General features: G+C 41.6%; 1 protein-coding gene across 1 annotated transcript in view; it reads left to right on the top strand.

Annotated features, from left to right (window-relative positions):
• The window catches only part of KCNU1 (potassium calcium-activated channel subfamily U member 1), an 80,701-nt gene that overhangs the window by 4,927 nt on the left and 57,046 nt on the right, over positions 1 to 18,728 (top strand). Inside the window, exons 4-14 of the mRNA XM_048829301.2 lie at positions 2,288 to 2,378; positions 3,951 to 4,062; positions 5,553 to 5,628; positions 5,996 to 6,071; positions 7,063 to 7,233; positions 8,902 to 8,993; positions 10,703 to 10,813; positions 12,465 to 12,570; positions 13,016 to 13,098; positions 15,120 to 15,189; positions 16,440 to 16,595. Of these exons, the coding sequence (XP_048685258.2) occupies positions 2,288 to 2,378; positions 3,951 to 4,062; positions 5,553 to 5,628; positions 5,996 to 6,071; positions 7,063 to 7,233; positions 8,902 to 8,993; positions 10,703 to 10,813; positions 12,465 to 12,570; positions 13,016 to 13,098; positions 15,120 to 15,189; positions 16,440 to 16,595 (1,144 nt within the window). The remainder of the gene's footprint in view (positions 1 to 2,287; positions 2,379 to 3,950; positions 4,063 to 5,552; positions 5,629 to 5,995; positions 6,072 to 7,062; positions 7,234 to 8,901; positions 8,994 to 10,702; positions 10,814 to 12,464; positions 12,571 to 13,015; positions 13,099 to 15,119; positions 15,190 to 16,439; positions 16,596 to 18,728) is intronic.

Genomic DNA, 18,728 nt, shown 5'->3' with positions numbered 1-18,728 from the left:
CAATAACTAATTACCACTTATTCATGTCACCGGAAGTTAACTACATTACAGACTTACATTTTATCATCTCTTTAATATGTGGATTTTTATCTTTTAGGGACATTCATTATATTGTATTCACACTATAATCACTCACTCAGTCATATAGTTAAACTTCCAATTTTGCAAATTTAGTAATGATTATAGGTGCAAGAAAGCGTAACTAAAATGTAATTACACTGTAATTGCAGTATAAATACACTCACTGAATTATATAATATAACCAGGAAAGGAAAACATCCCATGAACATTCTTCTGCTCAAATTTCCTTAAACTGAATTCTTTTTTCCTTTCCCCTGGTGGAGCTACATTTTTTTATTTTCCAAACGATCTTAGGGGCAGATCTCCATGTGCTCAACACCCACAATTGGGGCCAGATTTTTAAAAGAGCTCAGCACTCAGTAGCTCACATTCTGACACTTACGGCCAGATTTTCAACAGAGCTCAGGACCCAATATCCTGAGCTCTTTTGAAAATCTGGCCTCTTATTTTGGTGCCCAAATGGGAGTTGAAGTCTTTTTTGAAAATCTGGCCTTTGTAAACAATTTGACAGAAATAAAATATGTAACTAGACTGAGTAGGAAACATACTGTGGCAAACCCAAATACATATATCTCACAGGAAGTGCTCAGGGGTAAAAAATATTTTAGTATGTAAAGCCTTGTGATCAATTTAATATGCCACAGTGGTGTTTATTTTCTCAACACTTTATTTAGACTGTTGCGCAACACTCAGAAAATAAATTGGAATGTTAAAACAAAATAAATAAAATATAATAGTTTTGGAACAAACTGAAGTGTGTTCAAATAGCAAGGGTAAACCTCAGAAGCAGAATTATACATCAAGTGCAATCCAATATTGTGTTTAATCCCAAGACATCATAAACCTGCCAAACCGTTAGGAGTAGCTACAGAGGGAAAAGAGTTTCTTTACAAGACACATACAAGTACATACTCTTATTTATATCCTAGTCTCTCCATGAGTAGGATGACATGCTAGAAAGTAAACTAAGTTTTTACACTGGTTAACCTATAAGGCCAGGTTAGCTGACCAGATCTCTCCAGCTAAGAATGCCCCCAACATGTAAGAGTCTTCAACTGGTGCACATCAAGCTCCTAAGGCAGCCCTCACAGCCAACTCTGGCATAGACGGCATGCCAGAGATAGCCGGTGTGAGAATCTAGTGCTTACTCAGGGTGAAATCCTGGGTCCAATGAAGTCAATGGCAGCTTTGCCATTGACTTCAGTGGGGCTATGATGTCATGCTAGGAGCATGTCTATACTGTATGTGAAGGTGTGATTATATCATGCATAGGCATACCCCTGGCTAGCTTTAAGCTAGTTAGGGTGGGTAACAACTGGCAGTTCAGGCTTCAGCCCAATTTAAGTCCTGAATTTAAGTCCGTCGAGGAGCCAGGGTAGCAAGCCTGCACTGAAGCCTGTGCTTTTATGTCTTCACGACTCCTGTTATCTGCACTAGCTAGATTAAAGCTAGCACATGTTGCCTGCTCAGGACACAGTCACACCTTTGCTTGCAGTGTAGACATACCCTACAGATAAGTGTCTAATAAAATGCTATATAAATACATGTCCAATAAACTTGCCTGATTCAAAAAACAATTTAATCTAACTCACTCATCTTAATGCAAACCTGATATTAGTTTACACATCCTAATTCACTGAGAAATCAGAGATTTAAATTATTTGGTGTGTTCTTAACCTATGGTTTGGGAAAATTCCACAATCAAAATAAAAGCCAGATCAATGTCCATTGCAAGTTTCTGTATTGGCTATAATGGCTGTTGGATCAGGACCTAAATGTGTAAATGGAACGATGACATCATACAGGTACATACGCATTTCAACTTTGTTTGTGTTAGGCTCTGCCAGTGCCTCTCTTATCTGGTGGCACTACAGAACAGAGGAGTACGGATTAGAATAGGGGACTCAGAATCTTGGGTCCCATTCCCAGCTCTGCCACTGATTTCATGTGTGAACTTGGGCAAATCACTTAATCCCCCTGTGTCTCATTTTGGGTCTGATCCAAAGCCCACTGAGGTGAATGGAAAGACTCCCATTGATTTTAATATGCTTTGGATCAGGCTGTGAATCATCAAAAATATGGAGGAATAATCCCTAATTCATAGGCATTTTGCAAGAGTTTAATAAATTAGTTAGTCAAGCGTTTGGAGGTTCTTGCATGAAAAGGGCAATGTCAATGCAAATGATGATGACTTTTCCTCCCTTAGCCCCATAGAGCACTACCAGTCCTTCGCAGACACCACCCTTGCTGTAGATATGAGCTTCAATGCATTCTTCCTCTTCTATTTCGGATTACGGGTAAGGGCACTTTACAATCAATCTGAGTTAAAATAATACGTACTTGGAAATAATTTAACAGCATGAAGGAACATGATAGGAATATTTCTCTTCTCACCACAATATGAAGCAGGAATTAACTCAACTGAAATCAATGGGATTACACTAGTATGGAACTGGCATGAGATCAGAATCTTGTCTCAAATTCCAATTTGTAAGAGAGACTGGACATTTCTGATAGCAAGAGGGAATACATCCTAATACCAGGGCATCATTACAAAGGGCTAGGTTTTTCATCACATTGTATAGGACATTACTCCACACTAACCCCAATAGTGAAGTAAGATGTTATTTGCCATGAGCAAGGTTATCAGAATCTCTCCCCAGTGTTAACAACTATGGTGGAATGATGCTCTAACTACTATGTTACTGTACTGGGTCTCAGGATCTGGGTTCAATTCCCAACTTTGCCAGAGACTCCCTCAGTGAGCTTAGGCAAGTCATTTCACTTCTCTGTAGATGAGGCTAAAAATACTTCCCTTCCTTCATGGGTGCTGCAGACCAAGCGTCATTAGAGTTTGTGAGGCTTGGATACCATGGTGTTGGGAAGGGGCCATATCAGTGCTAAGATAGATGTATCCCCTTTATGAACCATGTTGCTGCCAATTAGGAACATAGGATTTGCCATACTGGTTCCGACCATTGATGGCAGTGAGCAAAACCTGATGTTTCAGATAAAAGTGAATAATTTCTTAATGAACAGTCAGTCTGGTACATTAAGGGAAAGTTCCTTCCTACCCTGACAGCAATGTCTGTGCTCTGAAGCATGAGATCTGACTGCCTTAGCTTAGCTTATGTAGCTCTGGTACAAGTGTTACCAAGGCTAATAAGAATTTTCTGCTTTTTAATCTGTCTTTTTCCTCAGCCTGATAAATTGTTAAGCCCTTTTGCAGCTCCCACTGTGAACAATGTTTTCCTCACCCCTAATCCTCAAACCATCTAGTCAATTAGCTAGATTTCACCTCCATTCTCCCTTGCATGGAGTGGTCATAGTGTGCATTTTTTAAGATACCATTGGCTGCACTGAGGTGAAATGCCCTTTTGTTTTAGTTTTTGGCATTAGAACTCTGGCAAAGTCTTTAGAAAATAGGCTTTTCCTTATGACAGATTTGGGTAATGATGGCTGTGGGTTTTGCCAACCATTGGATTTTCTAGTTCAGTGTCATCGGCACTTAGATACCATGAAGAAAAAAAGATGGGTAACTAGTTGTCAGTGGAGATAGAGAGTTCATCACTATGACTGTGAGATGGTGGATCAAAGCCTCCTGTTGTAATTCCATTCTCCACTGAAGTCAGTGCAGTTCAGCTACACTAGGGAGTAATTTTCCCCAAGCTACCCTATTTTAAAACAAACTGGGAAAAGTTCATTGGGTGCCTACAGGGTGAAGAGAGAGAGAGAGAGAGAGCGGAGCTAGCTGCATTCGGCAAAAGAAGCCTCCTCCTGGGCTTACTAACCAGTCTCTTTCTTTCTGCTCTGATGTGCTTCAGTCTCACACTGTCCTCATGCTCTTTGACTTTGCCTGTTTTCTGTAGTTCATGGCAGCAAACAACAAGCTGAGTTTCTGGCTCGAGCTCAACTCCATTGTGGATTTTTTCACCATCCCTCCAGTTTGTGTTTCCTACTATTTAAAGAGGAACTGTCTTGGTAAGTAGGACTTGGAGATTTAGTTCCCCATCATTGTTATTTCACGTCTTGTTCTCAGGATTATTTTACTTCGCAGAGGTGAAGGTATCTCCTTATCTTGAGTTTCCTGCACTATGGAAACTGCTCTTGTGTGAGTGGGGGCAGAATTAGGCCCTAAGGGTAGCCGCAGCCCTACTGCCTCCATGAAGAGAATTGGCAGAAGCCTATGCACCACTTAAGTTCTGCTTCAGCCAGGTTTATCTGTCTGTCTAGCTTTTAATACCATGCCCATCCCGCATCTGAGCCTTTGGATGTGGTGCTCCTCCCATGAGGCATTCAAATGGGAGAGTACAGTGCTTCCACTATGGACTGACTTCCATACCCATTCTGTGGTGAAAACCTCAAGGCCTGGGCCTCATTTACATCTCACTTAGGCCCTCACAATACATAAGAATATAAGAACAGCCATACTGGGTCAGTCCAATGGTCCAACTAACCCGATAACCTGCTGTCTGACGGTGGCCAATGCCAGGTGTGTCAGAGGGAATGAACAGACCAGGGTAATTTATCGAGTGATAAACCCTCTGCCAACCAGTCCTCCCTTTGTAGGGTTGCCAACCCTCCAGGATTGTCCTGGAATCTCAAGGAATTAAAGATAAATCTTTAATTAAAGATTATGTCATGTGATGAAACCCCCAGGAATACGTCCTACCGCCTACTTTTGAGATTGAAGGTTTATAGACACCCAGAGCATAGGGTTGCATCCCTAACAATCTTGACTAATAGCCATTGATAGACCTATCCTCCATGAACATACCTAGTTCTTTTTTGAACCAGGATAAACTTTTGGCCTTCACAACATCCCCTGGCAATGAGTTCCACAGGTTGACTGTGTGTTGTGTGAAGAAGTACTTTAATTTTGTTTGTTTTAAACCTGCTGCCTATTAATTTCATTAGGTGACCCTTAGTTTTTGTGCTAGGTAAAGGGGTAAATAACATTTCCTTAGTCACTTTTTTTCACACCATTCATGATTTTATAGGTCCTCTGTCCTATCCCCCCTCCACTGTCTCTTTTCCAAGCTGAACAGTCCCAGTCTTTTTAACCTCTCCTCATACGGAAGCTGTTCCATGCCCTTAAACATTTTTGTTGCCCTTCTCTGGACCTTTTCCATTTCTAATGTATGTTTTTTGAGATGGGGCAACTGGAACTTCACGCAGTATTCAAGGTGTGGATGTACCATGGATTTATAGATACAGATATGGGAACTTCAGGCCTTATATTTTTGTATAATACAAGCCCTATCTTGAGGGCTTAAGTTGAACTCAAGAGGTGCATGGTCCTGGAGCCAAGTTTGATATGACATTGGCTACAGATAAAAACAGAAGTTTGCATATGTGTTTGCACTTGCGCGCACACACACACATGGTGCGCACGCATGCACACACAGAGATGTGGTCTTGTTGCTAGACATTGCTTTTCTCTGTCCTCTTCCTTTGCTGTTTTCCTGCAGGTTTGCGGTTCTTGCGAGCACTCAGATTGTTAGAACTTCCCAAAATATTGCAGTTTCTCAGGATCACTAGGACTAGGTAAATCAAAGTCTGGTCAAGTGATGTCTGCCATTTATCATTATCTCCTGGCTCCTGTATTTTGGCTGGTTTAGGAAATGGAGAAAGTAAGTGTAATACACTGCTGGAAAATTCTGATCCAGTTTTTCATGTGGATCTGTATATTGCATCCGGCCTCTGACCCTGAATCTGAACTGTGCAAACTATTCCATATCCAACTTGTGGCTCCGGCTGATCTATTAAGAAGGAAAATCAAAAATAATATGCCCAGTTGGAGGTCTCTTGCAAGAGGCTGGGTGCAGTAGGCAGATGGAGTCATGCAGGTGGTTGAAATATTAACATAACTTATGCAACGTCTTTAATGAGCTTTTCCCCCTCCTGTCCTCAGTAATTCAATCAAGCTGTCCAGATTGTTAGCTGCAGTTCTCAGCACCTGGCTCACAGCTGCAGGATTTATTCACTTGGTATGTACAGTTAGTTCCACATCCTTCCTGGATAACCATAAAATAGTGCTAAGGCATATTCTTTGTGTATATTTTGCTGGGGAAATGTAGACTTTTACTGGGAAGAGATGGGACAGGAGTAGCTATTGGTATGAAAGACCACTGTAATGGTATGTCTATACTACAGAGATTGTACCAGCATAGCTACAAAGCCATATCTATGCCAGCATAACCCCACAGGGTAGACAGCCTACATCAGTGGAAGGGTAGAAACACCGCCTCCCCAAATGATGGTAGCAACGTTAATGGAATATAGAACAAACAGGGAAGCAGTTTCTTCTTAGCTGCACAGTGACAAGCTGTGCCTTGGCAGGGGACAAGGGTGAGGTAGATTCAGAAATTAGTCTCCCAAAGGAGTAGGAGACCTTTAGACATCAGCACAAATCCCTAATGCAGATGTGTTGTACCTGAGCAAAGCAGAATTTATACCAACACAACTTGCTTGGGTGTGTTACCAGATTAATCTGCACTGGGGCAAGCCCCATTTTGCACTGCTGTCGCATGTCTGCATCAGGGCGTTACATGGGTTTAGCTATGTGGATGTAGCTACAACAGGGCAAATTTCATTTATTTTCTTTCTGGCAAAGAGGTTCCCCAACCCTAGCTCATGGAGCAGATGAAAGTGAGGGAGGTAAGCCCTATTATATATTTATATATTGGAACAGGCAGGAGGCAACTCATCCAACTGGGATATCAATGGCAAAGGATTATTATAACTCTTGCTAGGAAATAAGCAGCAGAGTCTATAGCAACGAAAATGCTTGTTTCATTCATGGGAAAATAAAGAGAGAGAGACAGCAGCAAGATTTGCCACTCAACCAAATCTTTCCAAGAAGCATTGACTCTTTCAGATTGGGCTGAAATATATCCATGACACACTCATTAATTAGAGATGGACCTGAACCAAAATCTTGGATTCAAACCATTTCCTACCCTTTTATAATTCTGGCAGGTGGAGAACAGTGGAGATCCTTGGGTCCACCATCAAAATTCCCAGTCCCTGAGCTATTTTGACTGTTTATACTTGACAATGGTGACCATGTCCACAGTTGGCTTTGGAGATGTTGTAACTAAAACGTCCTTGGGTCGTATTTTCATGATTTTTTTCATCATCGGTGGTTTGGTAAGAAACCATTATCTCCTTTTCACAAGTGGCCACTTCCCTGGAGTTTAATGCAATGACAAGATGTTAGTTGATTTGAATGCTGACACAAAAGCTCAGGGTCCAGCATTTCTACTGTGATAGATGTTGGCAGGGGACTAGCAGTAGATCAGGGAACTGCATTCACTTGCCTTTCTCACTGCACAAGAACCAGGGGACATTCAATGAAATCCAAAGGCGGCAAATATAAAATGGCTAAAAATAAATATTTTTTTCTAACAATGAACAGTCAGTAGAACTTACTGCTACAAGGTATCATAGAGGTCATGATCTTAGGAGGATTCAAAACGGGATGGATACATATCTATTAACAAAGGATACCCCAGATTTTAATAGCAAAAAAATTGCAAGTGTTTAATATATTAATCCTCATGCTTCAGGACACAAGCTTGAACTAATCAGAGTTAGGAAAATATCTTATCTATTTATATGTCACTCATCACTATTGTATCTGATCACCTCATAATCATTAATGAATTGAATCCTACAACAGACCTATGAGGTAAGGGACTATTATCCCCATTTTAAAAATGAAGAATTGAGGCATAATGGTAGGTTAAGTGATTTGCTCAAGGTCACATAGGGAGGTTATGGGTGAAGTGGGACTAGAACACAGGTCATCTGAATCCCAGTTATATACCTTATCCTCTAGATCATCCTTCCACCAGTATAGTAGGCATCTGGAGGGTGTGTGTCTGTGTGGGGTGCATAGTGGGGGCGTGTGGAAGCTGCCCCCTCTCATAACTGCCTATTGTAGGGTTTCTTGTACTTCTCTTCGTAGCAGCTAGTCATGGCCATTGCCAGAGCTAGGATACTGAGCTAAATGGACCCCTGAAACCAGCAAGACAATTCCTGTATCCCACATGTAACCAGTGGGCATTCCCCCAGTCTTCATGATGACTATAGAAATATCAAGCCTTACTGGGAGCTTCTATAATGACTCACAACTTAGGGTCTGAAATTTAACATGGGTGGGTAAGATGGGGGTGTTCACTCCACACAACATCTGAAGGAGTTAACATGGCCCAGAAGAGGGCTAATTAACTTAGTAGGCTGCACATAGGGGGAGACTTAGACTTCCCTGACAAGCACTAATTGAAGATGGAGCCCATCTGGGCAGCAGTCGGTGGGGGCTTGTATAAAACCAGGAAGAGAGAGCAGAAGGGGGTTGCAGTGGGGAGCTGTACAGTCACTCTCTGGACCTAGTGAGAAGAGAAGGAGGAAACCCAGGGGGAGCAGAAGCCCTGGGATTCTGAGCCTGACAGAAAAGTTTACCCAGAGGGGTGGTGGAGAAGGAAGCTGCAAAGGGAGGGCCGGGTTTTCTAGCCACTGGGAAAGTGGCACAGTCTTGAATCGGAAGAGTGCCTGGAATGGCAGCTGGTCTGGTGAGACTTTTATTACCCAAGAATGGGAAAACTGTACAGTGATCTGGCCAGAGGGCCAAGCCATGAAGTGGAAGCACTGCAACTACTAGAGAGTAAGAGAGGTCATGGCGTGAGTGACCAAAGGAGATGGGTGTCAGACTGGACAGAGCTAATCCCCAGACTCAGCCGCAAGGGGACGCAACCAGTACTGCCCTTGGACAATGGGAAATGGCTCTAAACAGTATTGTATTTCTTGACACTTTAGGTCTTGTTTGCAAATTTTATCCCTGAAATTGTGGATATCGTTGGTGGCAATCGACAATACCAAGAATCGTATGAGGTAGTGAGAGGGAGAAAGTAAGTGTGATTGTTTATATTGTCTTTGCAAAACAAAGAGCATCTTACTAATTAGGTTACAGATTAGATCAGAGGAAATAAGGAGTGATATGAATCTTCCCAAAATAACTTGAGCCAAAGCCTGAAACTTTCTGTCTTTCTACCCATCCATCTTGGCCCTCGTCACCAAAGTATCTCAGTACACATCTGGTCAATAACAGCTCTCTTCAGGGTGAGTTTTGTTTCGAAGGGTGTGTCTATACATACAGCGCTGTACGGATACAGCTTCACTGCTGCAGTGTGCGTGGTGAAGATGCTCTATGCTGTTGGGAGAGAGCTCGCCTGTTGGCATAAAAAACCCACCTCCACAAGCGGAAGAAGCTACGTTGGTGGGAGAAGCTCTCTTGCCAACATAGCACTGTGCCCACAATTTCTTATGTCAGTGTAACTTGTGTCACTCAGGGGTGGTTTATTCACACCCCTGAGCGCCGTAAGTTGTGCCAACAGAGGCTGTAGTGTAGAAATAGCCTAGAGGAGAGGAAGTATAAATTGCAGATAGATGAGTCCTATCATTTCAATTAGCCCATCCCTTTCAAATAAAGCAGGATTGTTCCAGTATATTCTTCAGTGCTTAGTCCATTCTATTTTTCAGTAAAACTGGTTGAAATTTTTCAAATTACAATGAAAAATGTTATTGGCATTTAAATTATCAACAAAAACAAGGGGAGGGGGGACTATCAGTAGGTCAACATTTTTCAGAGTTTGGATTTTTTTTATTTTTAATTAAAAAATAAAAAGGAAATATGTCCATTAATTTGCCTTGACCTGTTTGTCAGCCAACTCTATTTTTCACTGACTCAAGTGATGGAGCTCCCACTGTTTCCTTGGGGGAATATCGCACTGTATTAAAGAAATCACTTGTAGCATTTTCTCCCTGATACTCATTCTGAATTGTTTTTGGCTTAATTTTATCCCATCACTCCTAGTTATACATTCATAGACTGAGAGATTTTAATGCTAAAAGGGACCAGTGCAATCATCTACGCCAACCTCCAGCATGGCATAGAATTTTACCCAGTAATCTTGCATCAAGCACATAACTTGTGGTTGAACTAGATCATCTCTTTGAGAAAGACATCTCTTCTTGATTTAAAGGTTTGAATTGATTAGAGTCCACCATATCCTTTGGTAAATTGTTGCAATGATTAATTACCCTCACTGTTAAAAATTTGAATCTTATTTCCACTTCAGAATTGTCAAGCTTCAACTTCCAGTTATTTGGATTTTGTTATGCCTTTGTCTACTTGACTAAAAAAACCCTTTACTACCTGATATCTTGTTCCTGTGTAGGCACCTATAGACTCTGATTAAGTCACCTCTTAAACTTCTCTTCAGTATCCCCCAAACTCCTCCTAAATGTTTTCCTAAACGTTTTCCCTTTGGTGTCTACCCCATTTGAATACTTGTAAAGGGTTATATCTCCCCCTTGTTTACCAAATAACCCTTCTAACCTACAGGATCATGATATATGGAATCATAATCACAACTACAGATACAAACAAAAAGACTTCCACACAACTTGAGTTCCAACTTTGTTGTCATATTTACCCAGGACCACACTCTGTTTAGCACACAGAGACATCTACTGGCTAATTAATTGTTACATACAATGTCATGCTTATAATAAGCACTCTACAGGTTCCAAACATGACAGAGAGTTCTTTCTGTAGGTACATTGTTGTCTGCGGTGATATCACTCTGAAGAGTGTGACAGCTTTCTTAAGAAACTTCCTGGTCCAGGACACAGGAGATGTTTGCACTGAGATTGTCTTTCTGGGAGAGTAAGTATTCCCACTAAACATTTCAAAGTCACTTCCTAAGCACAGCTGTTTGGGGGAGTTAGAGGATACTTTTATTGCCTGGTGGCTTTGGGCAAGGGAAGTCACATTGTATAACTAATTAATAGGAAAGAGCAGAGAGTCATATGAGACCTTCCCACCTTGGGAAGCTTTATGATAAAATCTTCTCTGTGCTAAATGTTTAATGAGAATAAAAATGTTCTCCTTTTTTGAGTGTATCTTGCATTTTGGACTCACTCTATATGAGACTCTATGACCCACCCAAGGATCTCTTGGACCTATCTGGCAGAGGGTACGGGGTAAAATAAGGGTTACAGGGTCTGGTATCTACTTATTGTCAGAGAATATCATTTAATTTCTGTAGTAAAAGCCTATGTCACAGTGCTCATCATAATCATAGACATGTTTGTATGGAAAATATGTGAGGAGTTATGTATATACAATAAAATATGTTCTCTAGGTCTGTTAAGACAGGTCACCAAAAGGTGATCCATATACTCTGTCTGTCAGGGGGAGGAGATATTTATCTCTCTCTGGCTGGCCACGTGCAAATTAAGTATTGCATGATTCACAATGGATTCCCATTTACAGTCTGAGCAAAATGAGTGGGAGTGGGGAGGTGATTTTGTCTCTGGAGCACTGATGGGACTGGCGCTGGAGTAATGCGTGTAGTTCTGGCACCCACATTTTGCGGGGGATGTTGAAGAATCGAACAAGGTGTGGAAAAAACCCACAAAAATTATTAGAGGGCTGGAAAAAATGCCTTATAGTGAAAGACTTAAAGAGCTCAATCTGTTTAGTTTATCAAAAAGAAGATTGAGAGATGATTAGATTAGTGTACGTATATTTTCATGGGGAGCAAATACAGTGTACTAAAGGGGTCTTTAATCTAGTGGAGAAAGGCATAATAAGAACCAGTGGCTGGAATTTAAAGCCAGACACATTCAAATGAGGCATAATTTTTTATAGTGAGGGTGATTAACCACTGGAACAAACTACTAAGGGAAGTGGTAGATTTTTCATCCCTTGTTTTCAAATCAAGACTGGATGCCTTTCTTGGCCTTAGCCAAACATAAATTATTGGGCTGAATACAGAGGTAATGGGGTGAAATTCTCTGGTTTGTGTTATACAGGATGATCTAGATGATCTAAACTTCCCTTCTGGTCTTAAAATCTATTATTCTACAAGGGAAGGTTGGGTCACGTCTCTTGTATTTGGAGTAATAGTCAATGACAGTGTGGAAATGAGTGAGGAAAATAACTGAGTTTTTAAGGGAAGGAGGCGACCTGAAGTCCACAGGGAGGAAAGAAACAGATCCATGGTTCCACCTGGATGCAGATTACAGGATCAGGGCCTTAGCAAGTCTTGCTTTCTGCTTCTCACGCAGTACCACCATGCTGCAAAGTGCAGCTGCACTCATTTGAGTGGAATAGAACTTCCTTAAATTCCATGACACTTAGGCTGTGTAAAACCTAAATTATGTGCCTTAGCTGGTCTGCCAGTGTCCCTTTTAAGCAGATTTTTAAAACGGCACATAAACACACATTTGGGGGGGGGGGCAGGGGAGTCAAGAACATTGTTATTAGGGGCTGATCAGCATTTTCCTTCTGTTCTGAATTTTTTATCGTGTAGAACTCTTCCTAGTCTGGAGCTGGAAATTGTATTCAAATGCTATTCTGCCTATACCACTTTCTTCCATGGCTCTGCACTGAACTATAAAGATCTGAAGAGAGTTGTGGTAAGACCCCTTTTTTCCATCCACCATTTTCTTTTCAGGAGTCACAGTTTTGAAAATCCAGACTCCAGCCATGAGCTCCAGCCAGCCAAATGGTGAGATTCTGCCACGACTAGCATTGATTAGAACCTTGCTTCAAGCACTCCCACGTATTTCAGTGAAACAGTTTGCAGAGTAAGGTGCAACTCAGTGTCAGCAAGGATGCAATAATCTAATCCTAAATGTTTGAGTTTAATGGATTAAAACTTGGAAAGAAGGAAAATGAAAATAAATGACAAAACCGAATTGCGACCAATTGGCCTTAAAAGAAGCGTATAAAATGGTTCTAAGAAATGTAGCATTTTTTGGAAAGTAGAGATTCTTGACAATAAGTCAGATAAGCACAGAGGATTATTGTACTCCATGTGGAATCAAACCCCTGACTCTGCTTTTCTCTCCTGAGAAACAGATGGGATCTGCAGATGCTTGTCTGATCCTAGCAGATACTTGCTCTTCGGACCCTTATGTTGAAGACACTTCCAATATCATGAGGTAGGGTGAGATCCTCCAGCATTCTCTTTCTGTGTCTGGGTGATGTTAACACCTGCAAACACTATGAGCAGACATAGGCAGGAGCAGAATGTGTTTACACTGTCACAAGTTTCTCTGCAAGCAGAACCCTAACATCACCTCTTGTGTAAGAGGACCAAGAAGGTGGACAGCTCTCTAACCTCCCAAACCCCACAGTGGACGATGTTTTTGCACTCTCACCCTCATGAATACTGTTGCAGCTCTCAAGGGGAACGGTGCCTTTATCCTGAGGAAACAGTCATGCACTCTCAGGTGGACTACCTTGAGCAGTGATTGCATTAGCTCTCACACACTAAGCATGGTTAGGCTAAGTCAGTACTTGTATATGAGACTCCTAGAGTGCATGTAGATGCTGTATTATCTGGTGCTGGTAGTTCAATCGGTGTGTTGCTCCTCTTCAGAATCATTACAGAAGTACTGTTCCAGCCCAAATTCCAAGCTAGATGATTGTTTACATTTTGTGTTTGTACAGTGCCTGGCACAGTGGGGTCCTGGTCCATGACTGGGGCTCCTAGGTGCTACTGCAATACAAATAAATCATAGAATACTTGCTGCCTCCTTGAATCCCCCCTGCGGCTCTCAATGGATACAGATATGATCAGGGGTGCTGGAACTATGGGTGCTGGGAGTGTGGTAGCAGCCCCTGGCTTGAAGTGGTTCTCATCATATACAGGGTTTGCAGTTTTGTTCAATGGCTCTCAGCACCCCCTCTGGGTATGATTGTTCCAATGCCACTGGGTATGGTTCTCCACTTCTTGTCTGATAACATTGTCAGGCACCCTTTCATTTCACACCAGAGGTGGCTGCATTTCAATAGGGAGTGGCCTCCCCCGCGATAGCTGGAGTATCAATTTGTTACATTTGGAAAACATCATTTGTGGGAGAGGCACAATGGGAAAGTACTTTATAAATTATTGTTCTCCCTAAGTCCACCTTCTCTCCCAGCACCAGACAGAGTGGTGGGGAGGAAGCTTGGGGTTGGAAATATTTCTGCAGAAAAGGACCTAGGGGTTACAGTGGACAAGAAGCTGGATATGAGTCAACAGTGTGCCCTTGTTGCCAAGAAGGCCAATGGCATTTTGGGATGTATACGTAGGGGCATGGCCAGCAGATCGAGGGACGTGATCGTTCCCCTCTATTCAACATTGGTGAGGCCTCATCTGGAGTACTGTGTCCAGTTTTGGGCCCCACACTACAAGAAGGATGTGGAAAAATTGGAAAACGTCCAGCGGAGGGCAACAAAAATGATTAGGGGACTGGAACACATGACTTATGAGGAGAGGCTGAGGGAACTGGGATTGTTTAGTCTGCGGAAGAGAAGAATGAGGGGGGATTTGATAGCTGCTTTAAACTACCTGAAAGAGGGTTCCAAAGAGGATGGATCTAGACTGTTCTCAGAGGTAGAAGAGGACAGGACAAGGAGTAATGGTCTCAAGTTGCAGTGGGGGAGGTTTAGGTTGGATATTAGGAAAAACTTTTTCACTAGGAGGGTGGTGAAACACTGGAATGCGTTTCCACCATAGGGAGGTGGTGGAATCTCCTTCCTTAGATATTTTTAAGGTCAGGCTTGACAAAGCCCTGGCTGGGATGATTTAGCTGGGGATTGGTCCTGCTTTGAGCAGGGGGTTGGACTAGATGACCTCGTGAGGTCCCTTCCAACCCTGATATTCTATGATTCTGTGATTCCTTTGCAGAATTATAGAACTTTATTTTCAGATAACAATTTTGCACACACAAAAATCAGAAAGTGACTGTCATTTCGCTGGAGGGTCCCCCACAGTTGTCCCCACCCCACAACAATGGGATCCAGCTCTGGATTTCATAATGTCCAACTGCTTCCACTGCTGTGGTCAGCTGCTACATCCCGTATCCCTGGCAGGTCTCCATTCCCTTCTCGCTATGCTTTGCAGTAAAGGCTTTGAAATCTGAGGGCATTTCACCCAGACAAGACACATTAACCAACGGGTATATTTTTCATGCAGGGCGCTGTCTGTCAAGAATCACTATCCAAAGACGAGAGTCATTATACAGATAATCCAGTCTCATAAAAAGGTAGCCCAGTAGCTCTATCAGTCTAATCTTATTCCTTTAGTGCTGATCTCATGGGTGAAAGACTGGCCCCACTAAAATTAATGGCTAAGTTCCTACTGACTTCTAGAAGACCAGGATTTCACCCCATAGATCTTGCTCCTTCCATTACTGCCACATCAAGTGTGTCTATTAATGGATATTAGGACAAACTTTTTCACTAGGAGGGTGGTGAAGCATTGGAATGGGTTACCTAGGGAGGTGGTGGAATCTCCTTCCTTTGAGGTTTTTAAGGTCAGGCTTGACAAAGCCCTGGCTGGGATGGTTTAGTTGGGGATTGGTCCTGCTTTGAGCAGGGGGTTGGACTAGATGATCTCCTGAGGTTCCTTCCAACCCTGATATTCTATGATGATTCTGTGTTACTAAATGATAATAAGAGGTTTCAGAGGAACAGCCGTGTTAGTCTGTATTCGCAAAAAGAAAAGGAGTACTTGTGGCACCTTAGAGACTAACCAATTTATTTGAGCATGAGCTTTCGTGAGCCACAGCTCAGGCTCACGAAAGCTCATGCTCAAATAAATTGGTTAGTCTCTAAGGTGCCACAAGTACTCCTTTTCTTTTTAAATGATAATAACTGAATCTTCTTCTCTCATGCACATTGTGTGTCATCACAGGGGCATTGTTCTATTTTGTTTTAAAAATATATGTTTAGTGTTTAACTCTGCATTGTGTGCTGTCCCCATCAGAAGCATTGCTCAGCTGGCAGAGATTTATTTTTGCTTTCCAGCAAAGCTTCAAGTATTGGTCATAGCAAGATATGGGTGATCAAACTAGAGGGATAGTTAGTCTGATCCACTATGCCAAGGTGTGGGATCCCTACTGGGGTAGATTTCAGAACGGTAGGAGCTAGGCCAGGATTTTTTTTAAAAAGTGATTTTTGGTTCCTCAGTGTTTTGGTGGCCAATGTGAGACCTCTTAAAGCAGCCTGATTTTCAGAAAGTGCTTAGCTCCTTTAAGGTGTTTCAAGTAGGGCACCTAAACCAAGTGGCACCCAAAATCACTAGCTCCTTTTAAAAGCTTTGGCCTAGAGCTGTTCACAATTTTCATTGCTGGTTTTGTGAACATTTTTAGAATATTGTTATTTTGAAAATTTCAGTAACTATTTTTTCAAAATCAAAAAAGGGAGACAGAAAAGACAGTTTTTATTTTATAGGAACATCATGTACCTGCCTGTCTTGACCCTCACTTGTATTCACTATCGTATCCTGAGACAGGTATACCTGGCAAACATCCCCAACTGGGACTGGAGGAGAGGAGACAGCATCATCTGTTTTGCTGAACTAAAACTAGGCTTCATAGCACAGAGTTGCTTGGTTCCAGGCTTGTCCACACTCCTAAGAAGCCTGTTCATTAGGCAAAAGAGTACCAAGGTAAGCCCTTCACTTGTCCAAACAATGTGAATGGCCATTACAGGATCTTATCTGACAAGCGTGTGTTCCTTGTTTTAGTGGAAGCTTGGGTATTTTCAGTCTCATCTTGATCAAACTGGGACTTAATTTGGCAGGGGAGACTAAATAACCTAATAGGCTGTTTTTATTTAACACTTGAATGTAGTACCACAGGTTTGCAATAATGCTTTACAGCCTGATTAAAGGTATGGATTCTGATTCTCCTTTCAAGCCAATGTAGCTTTGCTGACTTCAGTGGAATTACTCCTGATTTGAACTGATTGATGTAAATAAGGTGAGAGTCAGTCCCAGGGTAGCTTTTCCATCCTGTGTAGTTAATACCCTGCTTCTCACAGTTTAGGATTGCTCTGTGCAAATTTATTTCCTGTCTTTGTTTAATTCTTACAGAGTTAGGCTATGTCTACTCTATGGGTGCTATAAAAACACCCTGTAGTTATTCCACTGTCTTGCCATAGTAAAGCTTCCTGCAGTGTTGGAAGGGGTTTTTCCATTGCTATGGGTAATTCTCCTCTCCAAGTGAAGGCAACTAAGTTGATGGGAGTATTGTTCCATTGACCTAGTTGTGTCTACACTCTGTGTTAGGATCAGCATAGCTACGGTGCTTAGGAGTGTGAACTTTTCATACCCCTGAGCACTGTAGCTATGTGTTTTAGGTGTGTTTTATGTGTTTTAACTGTTGACCAAGGCTTAGGGCTTGTCTACACAGCCCTGCAGTTCAGACAACAGGGGAATGAAAAGCAGTGTGCACCAAAGTACTCTGGTATAACTCCTCCAATTGCACACTGTGGGTGTGAACTAAAAGGTAAACAGGACTACATTCATGTGAAGTAGGAGTCTTTTAGTTTGTGCCTGCAGCATCCACAAGGGGGAGATAGGGTGCAACACTTCAGTGCACACTGCAAATCATACCCCTACAGTCTGAGCTGCTGGACAGTGTAGGCATAGCCTTAGATTCAGCCTTTACAGAGGGACAGAACAAGGCCACTGAAGCACTTACACCCTCCAAATAGAATTTAATTGGCGCTTAGGTGTGCAAAGGATTTAAGTACTGTCCTTCTGCAAAAGAGTAAATACTAATATACTCTCCCTTTCTTGATCTGTCCTGATTGAAGAAAAATCAACAAGTAAGGTATTAACTTTTCAGTACACAAAATTGCTCTCAATTCTTACAGCCAATGCTGGAAGATGTAATAAAAAGAAATAACTGTCAGGCATTAAGTTGTCTGGAGAAGCCTCATGTTTCCTTGTGCTGCAATGGATATGTTTTTACTATCACCTAGTGGCCATTTGAGATGCTTTCCATAAGTGGCTTCTATGCTAATTGAATTTCCCTGTATTCTGGTTTAGAACAGTGGCAAGAGAATTATGCTAGCATTTCTGACTTCTGATACTTTTCATTCACAGGTTTTGCTTATACAGATTAAGTGAATGGAATATGAAATAAATACATGTCTCATTCATATACAAAAATTGTACCTAAAACTTGTTGGAAGATTTTTTACTGAACATATTTTCATCAAAATATTCTGTGTTATCAAAGCCAAAATGTTTTGAAGAAATGTATGCATTTTTGAGAAATTTTTTAACGAGAAGGTTCCTGATGTGCAGGGTTCTCTGCTGACCAGAGAAAAAGAGAGACCCACATTGAAAACCTGATGCTTTGCACTTAAAAACAGGTGTTTTGACACAATTCCATTTCACAAAATGTTGAGAAGGTTTTCGTTTTGTTACAATGTGGAACAAAACCAAATTCTGATAGCATATGTTGCAAAATAGAATTGTCGTCCTGTGGCCTGCTTTAGTTCTTCAGCTTTAGTTATCCCAGTATAGTTAAATAGATACAACATCTCTAGCATGGATGCTGCTGTATTGGTATAAAAGTGCTTATACCAGCATACCTAAGGAAACATTTTTTTTATTTGCTTATATATGGCATGAATAAACACAAAGTTACAGGTCTAGTGTTCAAATTTATCACCTTATATAACACATTAAATTGCACATCAAAGTTGTGAAATGAGCTACAAATGCAATAAAAAATAAGGGATTCAAAAAATTAATAAATGGAAGGAGTGGGATGCCGAAGACACTCCT

The sequence above is a fragment of the Caretta caretta genome, chromosome 26, assembly GCF_965140235.1.
Source record: "Caretta caretta isolate rCarCar2 chromosome 26, rCarCar1.hap1, whole genome shotgun sequence".
Classification (NCBI taxonomy): Eukaryota; Metazoa; Chordata; order Testudines; family Cheloniidae; genus Caretta; species Caretta caretta.
The sequence above is the reverse complement of the archived record's forward strand: the minus strand, read 5'-3'. Positions and strand labels throughout refer to the sequence as shown.